The sequence below is a fragment of the Natator depressus genome, chromosome 6 (genome assembly GCF_965152275.1).
Source record: "Natator depressus isolate rNatDep1 chromosome 6, rNatDep2.hap1, whole genome shotgun sequence".
NCBI classification, from domain to species: Eukaryota; Metazoa; Chordata; order Testudines; family Cheloniidae; genus Natator; species Natator depressus.
In genome coordinates, this window is record NC_134239.1 from 2,966,810 (window position 1) to 2,986,461 (window position 19,652).

General features: G+C 61.2%; 3 protein-coding genes across 7 annotated transcripts in view; 1 reads left to right on the forward strand and 2 right to left on the reverse strand.

Moving 5' to 3' along the window:
* Positions 1-617: 617 nt before the first annotated feature.
* Positions 618-6,482, forward strand: CTF1 (cardiotrophin 1). 5 transcript variants are annotated; one of them, XM_074954262.1, is made up of 3 exons: positions 618-737; positions 5,360-5,496; positions 5,992-6,482. In XM_074954262.1, exons 1-3 carry the CDS (start codon positions 653-655, stop codon positions 6,445-6,447), a joined length of 678 nt encoding a protein of 225 aa, XP_074810363.1. In that variant the 5' UTR covers positions 618-652; the 3' UTR covers positions 6,448-6,482. The 5 variants fall into 5 exon arrangements, with proteins under 5 accessions (XP_074810363.1, XP_074810366.1, XP_074810365.1 ...); XM_074954265.1 differs by having other exon boundaries at positions 5,360-5,418; XM_074954264.1 differs by lacking the exon at positions 618-737 and adding an exon at positions 2,041-2,150.
* A 2,218-nt stretch (positions 6,483-8,700) lies between these two features.
* Positions 8,701-15,962, reverse strand: LOC141988881 (cardiotrophin-2-like). Its single transcript, XM_074954933.1, has 3 exons — positions 15,940-15,962; positions 10,453-10,639; positions 8,701-9,159 (listed from the first exon to the last, which is right to left on the reverse strand). The coding sequence occupies exons 1-3, from the start codon at positions 15,960-15,962 to the stop codon at positions 8,701-8,703; spliced, it is 669 nt and encodes a 222-aa protein (XP_074811034.1).
* Positions 15,963-16,797: 835 nt separating this feature from the next.
* Positions 16,798-19,652, reverse strand: part of LOC141988885 (uncharacterized) — a 29,359-nt gene continuing 26,504 nt past the window's right edge. The window contains 1 exon segment of the mRNA XM_074954944.1: positions 16,798-19,541. Coding sequence (XP_074811045.1) covers positions 18,811-19,541 — 731 coding nt within the window. The 3' untranslated portion in view covers positions 16,798-18,810.

The following is a 19,652-nucleotide window of genomic DNA, read 5'->3' on the forward strand; positions in this document are numbered from 1 at the left end:
CCGCCAGACCCCACTCCCCTCCCAGAGCCAGGGAGAGAACCCAGGAGTCCCGGCTCCCAGCCCCCCCCCGCTGTAACCCACCAGACCCCACTCCCCTCCCAGACCTGGGGAGAGAACCCAGGTGTCCCGGCTCCCAGCCCCCCCTGCTCTAACCCACTAGACCCCACTCTCTCCCCCCCCCCAGAGCCAGGGAGAGAACCCAGGCGTCCCGGCTCCCAGCCCGCCACCCCTTTCCCACGCCCACCCCCACAGTTAATCCTGGAAGCGGCTTGGAAGGGATTACAATGGAGGGGCTCGGATGTCTACACTGAGCTCATTGTGCCGTCGCTGACTCACACCGGAGGTGTGTGTGTGGGGGGGTGTCACCATGACCTCAGCCTCACAAGGGAAGGTATCTCCAACCTGCTAGGGACCAAAGTGGGGGGGGGGTCGGGTCGGGAGTGAGGGGCCCGGGCAGAGCTGGGTGTGCCGGGAGCTTAGGTGGCCCTTGTGTCTTTCTGCCCCTCGTCCCTGCACGTTTCACAAATAAAGAGACGTAGAAAAGTCATGAAACATCTTGCAATAGCTGGCGGGGGCGGGGGGGGGGGTGTCTCTGTGATATTACACAGGTCTGGGTCATATAAGGAGTGAGGGACACAAAGAAAGGAGTTAAATGTACAAAGAGCTGGGGAGAGAACCCAGGAGTCCTGGCTTCCAGCCTCCCTGCTCTAACCCACTAGACCGCACTCCCCCCAAAGGTGATAGATGGGTGTATGGGGCTGGCTGGATGGGGGGATTATTGGGCAGGGGTTAGCTAGAGAGTGGTGTGTGGGGGTGGATGGATGGGGTGGGGTAAGGTAGAGAAGGGGTGGGGGTGGAGGGGGAGGGGGTTAGCTAGAGAGCGGTGTGTGGGGTGGATGGAGGGGGAGGGGTAAAATAGAGAGGGGTGAAGGGTGGATGGAGGGGAGGGGGTAAGATAGCGGTGTGGGGTGGATGGAGGGGGCAGGGTACGATAGAGAGGGGTGGGGATGGATGGGGAGGGGTACGATAGAGGGGGTGGGGGTGGATGGAGGGGGTAATATAGAGCGGTGTGGGGGTGGATGGAGGGGAGGGGTACGATAGAGAGGGGTGGGGGTGGATGGGGGAGGGGTACGATAGAGGGGGTGGGGGTGGATGGAGGGGGTAATATAGAGAGCGGTGTGGGGGTGGATGGAGGGGAGGGGTACGATAGAGAGGGGTGGGGGTGGATGGGGGAGGGGTACGATAGAGGGGGTGGGGGTGGATGGAGGGGGTAATATAGAGACCGGTGTGGGGATGGATGGAGGGGAGGGGTACGATAGAGAGGGGTGGGGGTGGATGGAGGTGGAGGGGTACGATAGAGAGGGGAGTGGGAGGGGGAGGGGTAGCTAGAGAAGGGGGGTGGGGGTGGATGGAGGGGAGGGGTACGATAGAGGGGGTGTGGGAGTGGGAGGGGGAGGGGTAGTTAGAGAAGGGGGGTGGGGGTGGATGGAGGGGAGGGGTACGATAGAGGGGGTGTGGGAGTGGGAGGGGGAGGGGTAGTTAGAGAAGGGGGGGTGGGGGTGGATGGAGGGGAGGGGTACGATAGAGGGGGTGGGGTAGTGGGAGGGGGAGGGGTAGCTAGAGAAGGGGGTGCGGGTGGATGGAGGGGAGGGGTACGATAGAGGGGGGGGAGGGATAGCTAGAGAAGGGAGTGGCGGGGAGGCCCAGAGGGGCGCAGTGAGGGACACACAGCGCCTGCCCCCCCGCCCCCCCCCCGGCCCGGGCGCACCGCGGCCCCTTTAAGCCGGCTCAGGAATGTGTTTATGCCCGAGGCTGTCCCCTCTCCCCCCCCCCCCCGCCCGCACATGGAGGGACGGGGCCCGGGCGGGGGGAGCGGAGCAAAGAGCAACCCCCCGCCCGTTCCCCCCCACCTCCAGGCTGCTCACCCCCGCCCCCCCCTACACACACCCCCGGCCCGGGCTGGGGCTGCTCCAGGCCGGGCTAGCGCTGAGCTCAGCCTCCTGGCACCCACGCGGGTCCGGGGCGGGGGCGGGGTGGGGGGGAAGGGGGGGGCTGGGAGGGGATATAAACCCAGGGCCCCCGCCCCCAGCCTGGCCTCTGCGGGACAGCAACAAGTGCGCACGGCTGGGACAGCATGGAAGTGCTGACAGGTAGGGGAGCCAGGACTCCTGGGTTCTTTCCTTGGCCCTGGGAGGGATTTGGAGTCTAGTGGGTTAGAGCTGGGGTAGCTGCAGGAATCCTGGGTTCTTTCCCTGGCTAGGGGAGGGGAGTGGGGTCTAGTGGGCTAGAGCGGGGGGACTGGGAGCCAGGACTCCTGGGTTCTGTCCCCACCTGTGTATGACTCAGTCCCCCCTTATTTGGGGGACATTCCTGGGTCCCGGGGCATTCCTGGGTCAGCTTGCATGGTGGAAGTACTGAATTGGGGGTGGGAGTAAGAGTTTAGATGGCACGGGGTGTGGGCTGGTGAGGGACCTGGCTTCCCTGAGGAGGCCTCCGGGCTCGGGGGTGGCTAAGAATTGGGGAGAGATGGAGACAGTTTGGGGGCAGCCAGGGCTGGGGTACATGCCAAGAGCTGAGGAACCCCAAGAGGACCCCGTCCCCTGTAGAAACTTCTCCAGATCCTTGCCACCACTCTATACTTCTGGCCGCCAGCCCCAGGTCTTCTTCTACCGTGCTCCTCATCTTCCCTTCCACAGAGCTAACCCACTTCTGTCCACCCACCAGCTCCTGCCCTGGAGATGTCTCTGCGGGGCAAGCCAGAGGGGCAACGTGGACTCTGCTGTCCGCCCAGCCACCTGCCTGGTTGGCGGCTCCTCCGGGCTCCATCTCTAGGGTGGGGTGGCCCCTAGCTAATGATTGACTGGTGGAGCTTTGGGCGCCAGAGGAATCTGGGTAGGGACAGAGCGTGACGCGCGCGGTCAGGTCTCGAACCCAAAGCCCGTGACGTGCTCATTGAGACCCACCAACACGACCACCCAAGGCTGGGGGTCAGGACTGAGGGGCATCTGCAGAGCTGTGGCTGGTGGAAGACCCACTCGACCGCTCTGTTTCTTCCATCCTGGGGGGGAGGGCACAGGGGGTGTTGCTTATATATGCTCTAACCAGGAGGCCATATTCCCTTCCTGAGAACCCAGGAGTCCTGATATGCAGCCCCCCCTCCCCCACTAGACCCCACTCCTCTCCCAGAGCTGGGGATAGAACCCAGGAGTCCTGGCTCCCAGCCCCCCTTGTTCTGACCACTAGACTTCGCAGAGCCGGGGATAGAACTCATGACGTGGTGGCAACACCCCCCAGGAGATTGGCATCACCCAAGGTGGAGAAGGGTCCCAAGCGATGGTGCTTCCACAGGAGTCCTCTTCTCTGCCTTGGCCAGCTCCTCCGGCCTGGGCAGGTACCCACTGCGGTGCCCGCGTCACCCTCCTGCAGGGCTGGGGCTGGCAAGGTTCTCGGGCCGTTGGGACATCCCCGTAGCTAGTCGGGCTGGGAACCTGGCCGGGCGGGGGCTGACAGCTGGGACGTGACCAGCTGCCTGAGAGTGGGGGCGGGCATGGGCACTGCCTGGCACAAGCTCATCATGCTCCGAGATCAATGAAAGGGGTGGGGGGTTAGACAGGGGGGCTCTGGGAGGGGAGTGGGGTCTGGTGGGTTAGAGCAGGGGGGCTGGGAGCCAGGACTCCTGGGTTCTCTCCCCGGCTCTGGGAGGGAAGTGGGGTCTAGTGGGTTAGAGCAGGGGGGCTGGGAGCCAGGACTCCTGGGTTCTATCCAGATCTCTGGGACGGGAGTGGGGTCTAGTGGGTTAGAGCAGCGGGGGCTGGGAGCTAGGACTCCTGGGTTCTATCCAGATCTCTGGGAGGGGAGTGGGGTCTAGTGGGTTAGAGCCGGGGGGGCTGGGAGCCAGGACTCCTGGGTTCTATCCCAGCTCTGGGAGGGGAGTGGGGTCTAGTGGGTTAGAGCAGCGGGGGCTGGGAGCCAGGACTCCTGGGTTCTATCCAGATCTCTGGGACGGGAGTGGGGTCTAGTGGGTTAGAGCAGGGGGGGCTGGGAGCCAGGACTCCTGGGTTCTATCCAGATCTCTGGGACGGGAGTGGGGTCTACTGGGTTAGAGCAGGGGGGTCTGGGAGCTAGGACTCCTGGGTTCTATCCAGATCTCTGGGAGGGGAGTGGGGTCTAGTGGGTTAGAGCAGCGGGGGCTGGGAGCCAGGACTCCTGGGTTCTATCCAGATCTCTGGGACGGGAGTGGGGTCTAGTGGGTTAGAGCAGCGGGGGCTGGGAGCCAGGACTCCTGGGTTCTATCCAGATCTCTGCGACGGGAGTGGGGTCTACTGGGTTAGAGCAGGGGGGTCTGGGAGCCAGGACTCCTGGGTTCTCTCCCCAGCTCTGGGAGGGGAGTGGGGTCTAGTGGGTTAGAGCAGGGGGGGCTGGGAGCCAGGACTCCTGGGTTCTATCCAGATCTCTGGGACGGGAGTGGGGTCTACTGGGTTAGAGCAGGGGGGTCTAGGAGCCAGGACTCCTGGTTTCTATCCCAGCTCTGGGACGGGAGTGGGGTCTAGTGGGTTAGAGCAGGGGGGGGCTGGGAGCCAGGACTCCTGGGTTCTCTCCCCAGCTCTGGGAGGGGAGTGGGGTCTAGTGGGTTAGAGCAGGGGGGGCTGGGAGCCAGGACTCCTGGGTTCTCTCCCCAGCTCTGGGAGGGGAGTGGGGACTAGTGGGTTAGAGCAGCGGGGGCTGGGAGCCAGGACTCCTGGGTTCTCTCCCCAGCTCTGGGAGGGGAGTGGGGACTAGTGGGTTAGAGCAGCGGGGGCTGGGAGCCAGGACTTCTGGGTTCTATCCACAGCTCTGTTGTGACTTTTCCTCCCCTCCAAGGGAGCTGCTGCTCGTTCTGGTGCATTGGCTCAGGACAATGGGATCTCTGGTGCTTGCCTGGGAGGTAAAATATTGAGGACAATATGGGGTGGGGTGCATCTGACACCTGGCGGGGGAATGGGTCAGCAGGGGGTGTTCTCCCTGGACAGTCAGAGCTGGCCCGAATGCCCCCGAGCAGTGCTAGGGGTAGCTGTGCTATGGGGCAGGAGGCTCAGTAGGGGGTATCCCCCCCCCCGGACAGTCAGTGTAGGCCCCAGTGTCCCCGTGTGGCGCTAGGAGGCGCTGTGCTGCAGGCAGATGGAAGGAACCGTTGCGTGGGGCTGGTCCCCAGCTGCCCCACCCCAGAGGTGGCCGCATCTCAGAAGTATTTTTCCAAGCGGGCGGAATTTCCCACGATGAATTTTCTCTCGAGGTGGCTTCTGAGCCCAGGAGCACGCGCCAAAGGCTTGTGGCTCGGGGCGTGAGCGGAATTAACCCTTGGTTCACTCCCTCTCTCCAGTGGATCGCGCCAACCCACTGTCTTCTGCCTCCTCGCCCTCGTCCCTCTCCCAGCAAGAGGTAGCCACCAAGATCAAGCAAACACACAGCCTGACGGTGCTTCTGAAGCACCGCTCTGAACAGCTGCTGGCAGAATATGTGAGCATTGGGGGGGGGGAGGTAGTGCTGCCCCCTGCTGGAGGGGTCAGAGTCCTCTGTGTGCGTGTCCCTGTTACACAGTGGCCTGCAAGGTTTTCTTCTATTCCCGGGCTTCAATCCCAGGGGAGACCATCTCCTTCTGTCCCCTGCTGGTGAGGCGCCCTTTGGGCTCCTGAGTGAAACCATGACATCTGCCTGAGTCTGCGGACAGCCTGGCACGATGGCTGTGAGTGGGGGAAGCTGCCCCCAAATAGTGGTTAACTCTTGAACCTAATGATGGCAATTCAAGTATTAAATTTGTCACAGATTTCACTGCTGCTCCTACAGCTCAAATGCTTCAGACAGCTTCCTGGGACCCCAGTCCCCTCCCAGAGCCACTGCTAAACCCAGGAGCTGTGGGTCCCCGTCCCGACTGCTCTAACCTCTAGACCCCACTCCCCTTACAGAGCTGGGGATAGAACCCAGGAGTCCTGACTCAGTGTCTCTCTGTTCCAGGTGCGTCACCAAGGAGAGCCATTCAGCAGTCCAGATTTCCAACCCCCTGCCATGGCAGTCCCTGGGCTGCCCTCGCCCTCTGTCCCCCCCGAGGCCTGGCTGGCACTGAGCGATGAGAAGCGGCTCTGGCACCTAGCCATGGCTTATGCCACCCTGCCCGGACTCCTGGGTTCCGTGCGGCGGCAGCAGGCCGACCTCAACCCTTTGGCTTTGGAGCTGCACCGGCAGCTGGAGGCCGCGGCCCGTCAGTGCCGGGGGCTGGCTGGGAACTTGGAGGGGATCATGGGCGCCTTGGGGGTGCCAGGCCCCCCGCCTCCTTCCCCCAGCCTGGGCGGCCCTGCCACCAGCGCCTTCCTGGCTAAGCTGAGCGGGTACCACGTGTGCCGGCTGCATCGGGACTGGGCCAGGCGGAGCCACGAGGCGCTGGGGCTTCTCCACACCAAGTACCCACTGTGAGTGCCCCCATCCTCCCCTCTGCCCCCCAGCTACCCCTGCCCCCCACCTGTCTCCCCTGGGAACCCCTGGCTCCTGCCCCCCAGATATGCCCTGCCCCTGTCACCCCCCAGGTCCTGCCCCCCATCTGCCCCTCAGATAATCCCTGCCCCCACACAAACCCCCCTTGCATCTGCCCCCAAGTACCCCTGCCCCAACCATTCCCCCAAGAAATCTCCTGCTCCCCCATCTGCCCCCCCGCAACCCTCTGCCCCTACTGCTCCAACCTCCGACTCTCACAGCCTCTCCTCCCCACCCCTCACTGCAAACCCCTGGGGGGGGGTCTCCCTTCCCCCAACTCCTGCCCTGGTTGCGGGGAGGGGATCCCACATACACACACTTCCCCGAAGGGGCCCTGCCCCGCTGAACTCTGGGGGTGGGGGAATCGGCCCCAACTCCTCCCTCCCTGTCAATACAGACATTTCCCCCCTGGTTTATGCAGAGGGGTTAGGCGGAGTCCCCTCTGCCCCCGCACAATAGTGGGGGACCCCCGCCCATATATGTGGAGGTGATGGGGCAGCCTTTGACCCCCCCCTCCACCCCCATCCCCCCCAAAACTGTAGTTCATACTGTGGTATGTTCTTACCAGAAAACACAGTGTAATTATTATTACTAATAAAGTATTTTTAGTAGAAGCTCACAGTGTGGGGAGTTTGCTGCTGGGGGCACGAGTGTGTTCTGGCTCCCAGCCCCCCCTGCTCTAACCCACCAGCCCCCACTCCCCTACCAGATCTGGGGAGAGATCCCAACACAAGCGTATTATCTCAGAAAAACCAGAGCTTTTATTGAGTGTCGAAGAAACCAGTTTTACCAACATTCCCGTGACGCGATTGCAGAGAAAGAGACATGGGAGAGTTCACAGGAATTCCAGCACTGCCCCCTGGTGGGGGGAAGTGGGGCTGTGTTTGCGTCTCTCTGCGTACGCGTGTGAGAAAGACTACGGCCCTCTACCGGCTAGAATCAAAATTGCTCCACTATGTTTCATATTCCCCATACTGCTAATGGAGGTTCCCTTGAGCTCAGACAGAAGTAGCCCATGTTTTTAAGGTAGACAACCTTCTTTCTATCTGGGCTGCTACGCACCCACCACTGGAATAACAGCCCTGAGCAGATACACAGCGTAGAGAGACAAGTGTTGGACAGTAGAAGCATCTAGGCTTATTGTAACAATCAAGTGGCGACATCCACAAAAGTCAATAAATTAAAACAGTATTCAAGGAAATTCCACAGGTAGCAAGACTTGACCATGATTTCTGAGGCATCAGATTTTAGGGCTTGCAACATCCTTATGGAGCATTCCTGAGCAGCTGTTCCCCAGCTGCCCCACCCCAGAGGCAGCTGCATATTAGCACTGGCTTGGATTCCCACCTCGGTACCTCACATCACTTTATAAAGTGCTCCTTGAACATTTCTCTTGGTTCCCTTCAGTAAACCGACGGTAATTTTGTCTTGACCAGGACTCAAGAGGTGTCCAAAGTATTAGAAGCCCCAAATTCAAGTCAACGTTCATGTGTCTGTTAAATAATATAAATAATCCAGATAAATGTTTCTTTTGGACATAAATACAATGGGATTTAAAAATATATATTCGAACATAAGAGCGGCCAGACTGGGTCAGCCCAAAGGTCCATCTAGCCCAGTGTCCTGTCTTCCGACAGTGGCCAGTGCCAGGTGCCCCAGAGGGAATGAACAGAGCAGGGAATCATCAAGTGATCCATTAATATTCTTTACACACATGTAATGGATTTTGTGGCCTAGGACTTGAAGCCATGGACCTCAGAGGCCAACAGGAAGGGCATGGTCAAGCCAACAAGAAGTGTATTGACCATCTTCTACACCAACAGGAAGTGCATGACCCAGTCCATAGGCCAACAGGAAGTGTATTGGCCATCCTCTAGGCCACCAGGAAATGCATGATCCAGTCCATAGGCCAACAGGAAGTGTATTGGCCATCCTCTAGGCCACCAGGAAATGCATGATCCAGTCCATAGGCCAACAGGAAGTGCATTGGCTATCCACTAGGCCAACAGGAAGTGCATGGCCCAGTCTATAGGATCACAGGCAATCCATGGCCCAGCCAACGGGAAGTGCATGGCCCGGTCTATAAGTCAACAGAAAGTGCATTGGCCCAGCCAACAGGAAGCATCCTCTAGGCCAACAGGAAATGTATGGTCCGGTCTCTATGCTCACAGACAGTGCCTGGCGTGGCGGCGCCCCCTAGGCCGGGTACTTGGCCTTGAGCAGGGTGAAGTCACGCACAGTCCGGTCGACCCAGCCATGGAACTCCCGGCATACCACGTAGCCCCGGCACTTCTTCTCAAATGCCCCCACCCCGGCTGCCTCTGAGGTCAAAGGGTCTGTGGCCAGGGTCACCGGGATGCCCATGGCAGCCATAATGGAGGTCAGGTTGGCCAGGAGACCTCGTGTCCGGGCCCGGGCAGTGCCCAGCATGGCCAGCAGCTCAGAGCAGTCAGGGCACAGCTCATCTTGGTCATCCCACACCAGCTGGAGGAAGGCGTCAAAGGTGGCGTACGCCCCATAGTTCTGCGCCAGCCGCTCCGCGTCGCCCATGGTGCGCCAGGCCAGGAACGGGAAGGAGGCCACCGGCACCCCTGCCCACCGTAGCCCCAGGGCGCTGAAACCGGGGTCACTGAATGGGGAGCCCTGGGCGTTCAGCTGTTGGGGGGGAGACACAGAGAAAGGGGGGGTCAGGGCATGTGCTGCCCTCCCCCAGTAGCTTACCTGCCACGACTCCTGTCCTACCCTCAGTTCCTGTCCCCCTCCCCCAGCTCCACCGCAAGATTGATTCAAATCTCCCCATTCCCTCCCCACAGAGACCCCACCTCCTCCCTCGACACCCCCCATCCTGGGAACGGGGACTGCATAGACATGCAGAGGTAGAATGGGAGGGGGAGAGAGCTGGGTCCTCTGGTGGGGATTCCCATGGGGCTGGGAGGGGGGAGGCGCGGACCTTACCCCATCACCACCTGGCACCACCACCCCAGCTCTGGAATTGCTGGCTGGAATCCAGGCTACAGAGAGCGTGCTGGCCGGGTGCTCAGCTGGGCGTGACTTCCTGAGCAGGCGTCTTCCAGCTTGGGGTTGGTGCCAAGAGGCCCCAGGTGGGGCAGCCAAAATATGACCCCCCCACCCCCCCGCGTTGTCAGGGGGTGAAGGCTCTCGACAGAAGGTCAAGGCCACTGGAGGATTCACCAAGAGACTGGATTAAATCAAGCATATGTGTCGTCCCCGAGCGGGGAACTGGCTGGCTCAGGGGGCGGGGAGTGGGACAGGGGGCCTATCCCCCTCCAGGGGTGCAGGCTAGAGAGAGTCGAACCCAGATCTCTGGACCCATGAATTAGGCTGCGTTTTAGTCACGGGTATTTTTTAGTAAAAGTCATGGACAGGTCACAGGCAGTAAACAAAAATTCACAGCCCGAGACCTGTCCAGGACTTTTACTATATACCCCGAACTAAAACTAGGGCCGGGGGCCATGGGTGCTGGGCAGGGGTGGCCCAAGACCCCCACTGGTGCTGGTGCTGGGGGAGGGAGGGTTGGCGGGCCTGGCAGGCTCCCTTCCCCCGCTCTGACCGGCATGTCCCTGAAACTCCTCGGCGGAAGGGCCGGGGGCTCCGCGCGCTGCTCCTGCCACAGGCGCCGGTTCCGCAGCTCCCATTGGCCGGGAATGGCAGCCAATGGGAGCTGCGGGGGCGGTGCTTGCCAATGCAGGCAGTGCGTGGAGCCCCCGGGCCCTTCCTCCTAGGAGCTGCTGGGACATGCCGGTGGGAGCCAAGGAGCGCCCCCCCTCAAGATAAGCACCCCCCTGCACCCCAGCCCTGAGCCCCCTCCCACCCCCAAACTGCTCCTGCACTCCATGGACTCCATGACCTCCACGACAGACACCCAGCCTTACCCATGAATGGCCCTAGAGGCCTCCGAGCCCCCTCCCCTGGGGGCCCAGCACTCACGTAGGTGTTGAGCAGCTTCGTGGTGTTGGCCTGCAGCAGTCGGGCCAGGCTGTAGGTCTGAGAGATGGTAGTAGCACTGGGATTGGGGTCGGGCCGGGCCAGCTGGACCAGGACCAGGGACACAAGCAGATTCTGGGCTGCAAGAGTAGCATGGAGGAGAGGCTTAGTAGGGGAGTCAGCCGTTGGCCTGGCCTGTCACAACACCCTCCCTCAGCCTGAGACATGCTTCTGCTGGGATCCCACCACCCCCACCATCCCTCTGCTCTGGGTTATGGCAGCCACTTCTTCCTCAGCTGGGAACCCACCACCCCCACTATCCCTCTGCTCTTAGCTATGGCGGCCACTTCGTCCTCTGCTGGGATCCCACCTCTCCCACCATCCCTCTGCTCTGGGTTATGGCAGCCACTTCTTCCTCGGCTGGGAACCCACCACCCCCACTATCCCTCTGCTCTTAGCTATGGTGACCACTTCGTCCTCTGCTGGGATCCCACCTCTCCCACCATCCCTCTGCTCTGGGTTATGGCAGCCACTTCTTCCTCGGCTGGGAACCCACCACCCCCACTATCCCTCTGCTCTTAGCTATGGTGACCACTTCGTCCTCTGCTGGGATCCCACCTTTCCCACCATCCCTCTGCTCTTGGCTATGGCAGCCACTTCTTCCTCGGCTGGGATCCCACCACCCCCACTGTCCCTCTGCTCTGGACTATGAGAGGCCCCTCCCCCAGCAGCCTCTTCCTCCTGCCCCTAGCTCTGGGCTATACCAGCCTGCTGCCCCCTGATGGAACCCCTATCTGGCCACTCTGCTATTTAGTCTGCACTCTGGGTCCCCAATCCAGTGCTGAGCCATACTCCACTCCGGGATTTCCCTGTGACTCCCCCAGCTGGGCCCCTGCAGCTGTCAATGGGCAGATTGACGGGGAGGAAATAAATCCAGAACCGGATTTACACACCTGTCCGGATTGGAGACTGTGCATTGAATATTACCCTCTGGGAGGGGAATGGGATCTAGTGGGTTAGAGCGGGGCAGGCTGGCAGCCAGGACTCCTGGGTTCCATCCCTGGCTCTGGAAAGGGAGTGGGGTCTAGTGGTTAGAGTGGGGCAGGACAGGATTCCTGTGTTCCATCCCTGGCTCTGGAAAGGGAGTGGTGTCTAGTGGGTTAGAGCAGGGGGAGCCAGGAGCCAGGACTCCTGGGTTCCATCCCCAGCTTTGGAAAAGGAGTGGGGTGTAGTTGGTTAGAGCAGGGGGGCTCGAAGCTCAGTTAAATCTGCCCCAGGGGCCTGGTGCAGGGGCACTTACCTAGAGTGGGAGGCATATCTGGAGCCCTGGCATCCAGAGGGTGCCAACAGGGGTGTGCCCCCCCAAATTCTTTCCTTTGCCTCCTAGTGGCTGATCCTGGCACTGCCTCTTCTTGCCCCCTAGTGGCTAATCCCGGCACTGTCTCCTGTCGCCCCTTAGTGGCCAGTCCCAGCACCTCCGCTTCTTGCCACCTAGTGGTTGATCCCAGCACCTGCCCCACTGAATTCTCTGTCTGTGCTGGGAGCTTCCCAGGGGCTCCTCTGGGGCCAGGTCTCGTCTGCTACCTGAGCCCTAGGGGATGTGGCTGCTTTATAGGCAGGCCGGGCCCTGTCCCACCCCCCCACGAGGGCACACGTCTCCTGCCAAGAGCAGGGTGGGAGCGGGGAAGGCACCTGGCTTTCCTGGACTCTGTTTCCAGGAAGGGAGAGGGGAATGGGGCAGGGTGCGGCATGGGGCAGGGAGTCGTGGGGGTGGGAGGGGAGAAATTGCAGGTGTGTGGGTTGGGATTGCGAAATGGCTCTGTTTCGTGCGAGGGAAGGAAGGAAGGAATGGGAAAGTGAGAATGTGTCTGGGGGATGGACACACCCCACCCTGAAAGTCCCAAAGCCACATGGGGTGGGACGGGGGCGGGGGAGCTAACCCTGCAGATTCTTCCTCCTTCTCTGTCCCTTCCCCCGGTCCTCTGGCTTTGCATCCCCAGCCCCACTCCACCAATCCCCCTTCTTCATTCCACCCCTCCTCCCATCCCTAGATGCCCCTCCCCCAGATCGCCCCAGGACCCACAGCCCCCTCGGCCAGCCTTGGGCACGGTGCCCCCGGGGCAGATGCAAGTGGAGGGCTCGACCCACCCCACAAGGGGGCACCGGCAGCCAGGACCCTTCCTTCAAGACAGAAATGTGGGATGAGAAGCGTTGAGAGCTGGGGAGGGGGGGGCCGCAGGGAGGGGTCCCATTGTGACAGACATAATAGGTGCCCAGGCTGTGCCAGCCAACGGCAACTGGCATCTCTGCACGTCCTCGCCAGATTGGGTTTCCAGCCACAAAGCAACCTGGGGGGCAGGAAAGAATCCAGCAGAGGAGAGAGGGTGGGAGCCAGGACTCCTGGGTTCTAGCCCGGGCTCTGAGAGGGGCATGGGGTCTAGTGGGTTAGAGCAGGGGGGGCTGGGAGCCAGGACTCCTGGGTTCTATTCCTGGCTTTGGGAGTGGAGTAGGGCCTAGTACAGGGATTGGCAAACTATGACCCACGGGCTGGATCTGGCCCGTCAGGGCTTTGGATCCGGCCCGTGGGATTGTCACCCCTGTGGTCCCGTGGGCCCCGCACTGCTCCCAGAAGCAGTTGGCAACACGTCCCTGTCGCCCCTGGGGGGGCGGGGGGAGAGGGCTCTGTGCACTGCCCTCGCCTGCAGGCACACGGCCCTCCCCCCCCCCCCCCCGCAGCTCCTATTGGCTGGGAACGGGGAACCGTGGCCAATGGGAGCTTCAGGGGAGGTACCCACAGGCGAGGGCAGTGTGCGGAGCCCTCTGCCCCCTCTACCCCAAGGGTTTGGTGCTGGCTGCTGCCACCCTGGAGCTGCTCCAGGTAAGTGCCACCGGGCACCCCCAACCCCTGCCCTGAGCCCCCTCCCCCACTCTGCACCCCCTCCTGCACCCCAACCCCCCTTCCCTGAGTCCCCTTGTATACCCCACACCCCTCCTCTGCCCCAACCCCTTGCCCTGAGCCCCTTCCTGTACACCATACCCCCTCCCACACCCCAGCCCTCTGCCCCAGCCCTACATTCATGGCCCTGCATGCAATTTCCCCACCCCGATGTGTCCCTCTGGCCAAAAAAGTTTGCCCACCCCTGGCCTAGTAGGTTAGAGTGGGGAGAGCTGTGGGTCAGGATTGAGAGGCCCCAGCAGAACAAATAAGAAACCCAAGAGTCACCTTTATATGTGAGATAATTTATTTCCAGCACCAGTTCTATTCTTCTCACAAACGCAGACCTCCGGCCTGGTAGCCCCCCCGACTTTACTGGGGTCGACACAGACCCACGATTTTTTTGCTCATGGTGAGGAGAAGAAATGAGGCACGTATCTGCCTGTGAAGGCTCAGGGGGGTAAATCCTTCACCACCCCAGGCATGGTGGTTTCCTCTGACCGGTGGATGATTTCCAGTCAGAGTGAGGACACTCCCATGCCCAGGATTGAAAGCCCCAAGGCATCCTGGTCTTGTCCAATCATTTGCATATTGGTCACTTTCCAGTCTTCCTTACACCCCATCACATACCCCCCACTGACATCAAATACAGAATTATTTCCTTCCCTGCCACACACTCCCACACTGATGGGGAAATTGTGGCAGCTGAAAGCAGGAGGGGGCTGGGAGCCAAGACTCCTGGGTTCTAGCCCCAGCTCTGGGAGGGGAGTGGGGTCTAGTGGGTCAGAGCAGGGGGGTCTGGGAATCTCTGGGTTCCATCTCTGGCTCCAGTAGGGGGGTGGGGTCTTGTGGTTAGAGCAGAGGGGCTGGGACTCAGGACTCCTGGGTTTGATCTCCAGCGCTGGATGGGGAGTGGGGTCTAGCAGTCGGAGCTGGGAGTCAGGACTTCTGGGTTCCATTCCCAATACCAAAACCAACGATCTGCCCAAGTTTTGTCCACAGCTGCTACAATTTTGGGCACGGGCCAAGAGTCGACAGAATGCGCATCACCTACAAACAGGCCAGTCGGGAGGGTTTAGATGGTCAACGAGAGGAAAGAGAGACTTTCCCAGGGTCTAGCTGGAAATCCTAAAGTGTTTCATGACGGGGTATAATCAAACAATACAGCCCTGCTAACACTCGGCTCCCTTCCTCTCTGCCTGGAATTTAGCACCTGCTAAGAGTCCCCTCACTTTCCCCATCCCTTGCCCTTCGCCTTTATTTATTCTAGATAATTTCCTTTTTGTAACTCTGTCTTGGTGGGGAATGGAAACACAATGGGGCATGAAAGGAGCCCAAGATCCTGGGAAGAGAATCTGCGGTGGTCAGGGAGAAAAAAGGGAGAGGCCTTTCCCCTCTAAGGGGCACCAGCTCCGATCTGGCCCCGGGGCAGGGGGCTGGCTGGCTCAGCAGGATGGGGAATGGGAGACGGGGCCTTTCCCCTCTACGGGGCGCCGGCTCCGATCTGGCCCCGGGGCAGGGGGCTGGCTGGCTCAGCAGGATGGGGAATGGGAGACGGGGCCTTTCCCCTCTACGGGGCGCCGGCTCCAATCTGGCCCCAGGGCAGGGGGCTGGCTGGCTCAGCAGGATGGGGAATGGGAGACGGGGCCTTTCCCCTCTAAGGGGCGCCGGCTCCGATCTGGCCCCGGGGCAGGGGGCTGGCTGGCTCAGCAGGATGGGGAATGGGAGACGGGGCCTTTCCCCTCTACGGGGCGCCGGCTCCAATCTGGCCCCAGGGCAGGGGGCTGGCTGGCTCAGCAGGATGGGGAATGGGAGACGGGGCCTTTCCCCTCTAAGGGGCGCCGGCTCCGATCTGGCCCCGGGGCAGGGGGCTGGCTGGCTCAGCAGGATGGGGAATGGGAGACGGGGCCTTTCCCCTCTATGGGGTGCCGGCTCCGATCTGGCCCCAGGGCAGGGGGCTGGCTGGCTGGCTCAGCAGGTTGGGGAATGGGAGACGGGGCCTTTCCCCTCTAGGGGGTGCCGGCTCCGATCTGGCCCCGGGGCAGGGGATTGGCTGGCTCAGCGGGATGGGGAATGGGAGACGGGGCCTTTCCCCATAGGGGGCGCCGTTGGGCAGGCACGTCATCTGGTGGAACTGGTCTAACTGGAATCAGTCACGGTTTATTCTTTCCAGGAATCCAGCCCCAGATGGCGGATGGAGGCCGGTGTCCAAGACGCCAGCTGGGCACCGGATGGGAAAGCACCTGGTAGGCAGACTGGAAGGCTGTTAGTCTGCCGTGCTATCCAGCTCCTACTTTCCATTTCACTCCGTGAACTAACTACTTACGTGGCTGGGAGCCAGGACTCCTGGGTTCTCTCCCTGGCTCTGGAGGACCTGGTAGGTTAGAGCAGGGAGTCTGGACTCCTGGGTTCTTTCTGTGCCCCTCTGTCCCTGCCTCAGTTCCCCCTGCTGTATTAATAAATTAGACTGCCTCACAGACATGCCCTCAGAGCAATCCCCTCCCAGCGCTAGGCTAGAACTCAGGAGTCCTGGCTCCCAGCTCTTCTGGAGTCACCTCTCCGGCATGTGGGGGTCCATCGCGAACCGTTCACCCCAAAGGGATGAGCGCAGGGGATTGGCCTAGTGCTCTGGGCTATGGGTGTCTGCACTGCCACCTCCTGGCCACATGGCGCAATGACAACCCCCTCACACCCCTGGACTGGTCATCCTCAGCTCAAGGCAGAAATACCTCTGGTTACTGCAGCTACCCAGGGTGGGGAATGGGACATGGGGTCTTTCCCCTCTAGGGGGTGCTGACTCTGATCCCGCCCCAGGGCAGGGGACTGGCTGGCTCAGGGGGGTGGGGAATGGGAGACGGGGTCTTTCCCCTCTAGGGGGTGCTGACTCTGATCCCGCCCCAGGGCAGGGGACTGGCTGGCTCAAGGGGGTGCGGAATGGGGACATGGGGCCTCTCCCCTCTAGGGGGCACCAGCACTGATCTAGCTCCAGGTTTCGGGGGACTGGCCAGCTCGGGGAGGGGAGGAATGGGATAAGCGACCACAATGACACTGCATGCCTCTCTGTAGTGATGGGCCCTGCCGTCGTGCAACAGCGTCTGATCCTATCGCTCAATGAGCAAAGGCTCATGCTTTCCCGTCGGCAGGTCCAGTCCTGGCTCATGACCCAACAAAGGAACATGGCTACCCACCCCTGGATTGCATATCAGCAACAGACACCGTAGAAACCAGGTTCTCCAAACCACCGAGGATCCATCGACGGGCCGGCCCCAATCCCGGTCTGTGGACCGTAGGCTTGGCTGTAGATCGGCGCGGCCACGGAGGTGCTTTGAGATGACTCCTCGTTAGGTTTTTATTATTATTATTAAACACTTCCGCAGCCCCGCGGCTTTGCACGGTGCTCGTACAGAGGTCTAAAAAAAAAAAAAAAAAAATAGAAAGGTTCCTGCCCCAGTAAGCTTACAATCTAAGTTAGACAAACCTAGGGCACGCTGCGGGGAGGGGGACGGGAACCGTCAATAAATATAAAGGTCAGTCATGTTATAGTGTCACAAGATCTGAGAACTTCCAGGATCCATGGCCAGCTGCCGTCAACCAGCCTTGACTCCGAGACAGCGACGGCGGAGTGATACCTCCTGGTGATCTGGCCCATTGACCCCACTGGAGTCATGGCCGATTGGGGCCAGACCCCCAGCTGGTGTCAGTCGGCTGCAGCTCCACTGGGCTCAGTGGGGCCAGACCCCCAGCGGGTGTCACTGACCCCACTGGAGCTACGGCCGAGTGACCCCAGCTGGGGGTCTGGCCCCATTGACCTCAATGGAGCTACGGCCGAGTGACCCCAGCTGGGGATCTGGCCCCAATGGAACTATGGCTGATTGACACTAGCTGGGATCTGGCCCATTGACCTCACTGGAGCTACAGCCGAGTGATCCCAGCTGGGGATCTGGCCCCAATGACCCCAATGGAGCTGCGGCCGAGTGACCCCAGCTGGGGATCTGGCCCCATTGACTCTCTAAGTAGAAGATATTTGTTCTCATCCATTTCCCTGTTGCCATGTGGAGTCAGCGGTGTCTCAGTGCTCCAGGGACAGGATTCACCCGGGCGCCTGACAGCCCCGTCTCCCTGATGAAACGTCTGTTCCTGTTCTGTCCTGGCAGCTGGTTCTCAAATCGGCGAATGCTGTGGACGCGGCCCCGAATGAGGGGGCGTCAGTCTATCCTGCCTCATGCGCCCCCCATGTCACGAGGCTGTCAATCCACCTCCCTCCCCTCTGAACCAAGCAGAGGCCCAGAGATGGGGAGATCTGAAGGAATGGGGTGCCCCATGACTTGGGCACTAGGAAGTGGGCAGTGGTGTTGGTGGGGATTCCTGGTGAGCTGGGATGAGGGGGGTTCCTGGGTATGAACCCCCTGGGCACCATCATTAAATGCTACAAAGGTTTGGGGAGTACCAAAATCTGTCCCCCGTCACGCAAATTTAATCCCTTAAGCCTCAAACACCCCCCGCCCCCGAACAATATTTCACACCCAGTAAACAGAGCATCAATCCAGTCGCTCCCTAGTGACCAGTAGCCCCTAGTAACTGAACCTCCAATCAACTCCTTAGCAACAATCACCCTGGTAATCAAACCACCAATCCCCTCCCTCTCTCAAGAGTGACCCATCATCCTTATTAACCAAATCAGCTCTCTAGCAACTAACCACCACGGGAACCATCCCACCAATCGCTGTTAGTGGTCAGTCAGCATGGTAACTGCACTACCAACCCCCACCCTAGTGACTAATCACTGCAGTAACCAACCCACCAATCCCCTCCCTAGAATCGCTACGGTACTAACCCACCAATCCCCTCCCTAGTGATCAACCACCGCGGTGACCAACCCACCAATCTGCTCCCTAGTTACCAGCCACCCCATGGCAACCAACCCACCAATCCCCTCCGTAGTGACCAACCACTGCGGTAACCAACCCACCAATCCCCTCCCTAGAATTGCTATGGTACGAACCCACCAATCCCCTCCCTAGCGATCAACCACCGCGGTGACCAACCCACCAATCTGCTCCCTAGTTACCAACAACCCCATGGCAACCAACCCACCAATCCCCTCCGTAGTGACCAACCACTGCGGTAACCAACCCACCAGTCTCCTCCCTAGTTACCAACTACCATGGCAACCAACCCACCAATCCCCTCCCTAGAATCGCTATGGTATTAACCCACCAATCCCCTCCCTAGCGATCAACCACCGCGGTGACCAACCCACCAATCTGCTCCCTAGTTACCAACCACCATGGCAACCAACCCACCAATCCCCTCCACAGTGACGAATCACCAGGGTAACGCACGCACTGATCCCCTCCGTAGCCACCGTGGTAACCAACCCCCCAACAGTGACCGACCGCTCCCTAGCCCCCCCCACCCCGCCCCCTTCACTCCACGCCCCACTGCCACCCCACTATCCGGAGGTGGCGGGCGTTGGGCCGCGGGGCCGGCGGGGGCCCGGGCAGGGCGGGCTGGCCCTCCGGGGGCGTCCCATCGCCTGCGTGGACACGCTGGTGGCGGATGAGGGTGGAGCTGCGTCCGAAGCTTTTGCCGCAGAGGGGGCAGCGGTAGGGGCGGGCGCCGGTGTGGGCCCGCTGGTGGACGGCCAGGTAGGAGCTGTCGCCGTAGCTCTTGCCGCAGACGTTGCACTTGAAGGGCTTCTCGCCGGAGTGGATGATCTGGTGGCGGATGAGGTGGGAGCTCTCGCTGAAGCTCTTCTGGCACTGGGTGCAGCGGTAGAGTTTCTCGCCCGTGTGGGTGCGCTGGTGGCGGCCCAGGTCCGAGCGCTGTGAGAAGCTCTTCCCGCACACCCCGCAGGCGAAGGGGCGCTCGCCGGTGTGCACCCGCTGGTGCCGGATGAGGTGGGAGCTGAGCGTGAAGCGTTTCCCGCAGTCGGGGCAGTCGAAGAAGCGAGGTTCGGCCCGGGGGCTGGCGCTGACCCGCCGCCGCCGGGCGTACGGGCCCCAGCGGCCCCCCCGCTGCGGGGGCCGGCACAAGCTCTCGCAGGCTTCGGCCCAGTCGGGGCGGTTGGGGGCTTCCGGCCCTGGAGGCTCTTCCTCCTGCCGGGGAGGCTCGGCCACCTCCTCTTCCTCGTTGTCGCTCGCCGTCCCGTCACCTGCTGGGAGACAGACAGCAGAGTGCCGGCAGGGCTCGCTCCCACACCGGAGAGGGGCTTCCCACCAACACCGGGCACGGGGAGAGGGCTGAGACTGAGGGGCAAGACTCCCCG

What these genes read in the sequence shown, in the direction of transcription:
- CTF1 (XM_074954262.1), top strand. Translation starts at nt 653, where the DNA reads ATGTACAAAGAGCTGGGGAGAGAACCCAGGAGTCCTGGCTTCCAGCCT. An exon ending in AGACCGCACTCCCCCCAAAG is followed by an intron (nt 738 to 5,359) that starts GTGATAGATGGG and finishes CCCTCTCTCCAG; the next exon opens with TGGATCGCGCCAACCCACTG. An exon ending in AACAGCTGCTGGCAGAATAT is followed by an intron (nt 5,497 to 5,991) that starts GTGAGCATTGGG and finishes TCTCTGTTCCAG; the next exon opens with GTGCGTCACCAAGGAGAGCC.
- LOC141988881 (XM_074954933.1), bottom strand. Translation starts at nt 15,962, where the DNA reads ATGGACCCCCACATGCCGGAGAG. An exon ending in GACCCCCACATGCCGGAGAG is followed by an intron (nt 10,640 to 15,939) that starts GTGACTCCAGAA and finishes GTGACAGGCCAG; the next exon opens with GCCAACGGCTGACTCCCCTA. An exon ending in CGAAGCTGCTCAACACCTAC is followed by an intron (nt 9,160 to 10,452) that starts GTGAGTGCTGGG and finishes CCCCCCCAACAG; the next exon opens with CTGAACGCCCAGGGCTCCCC.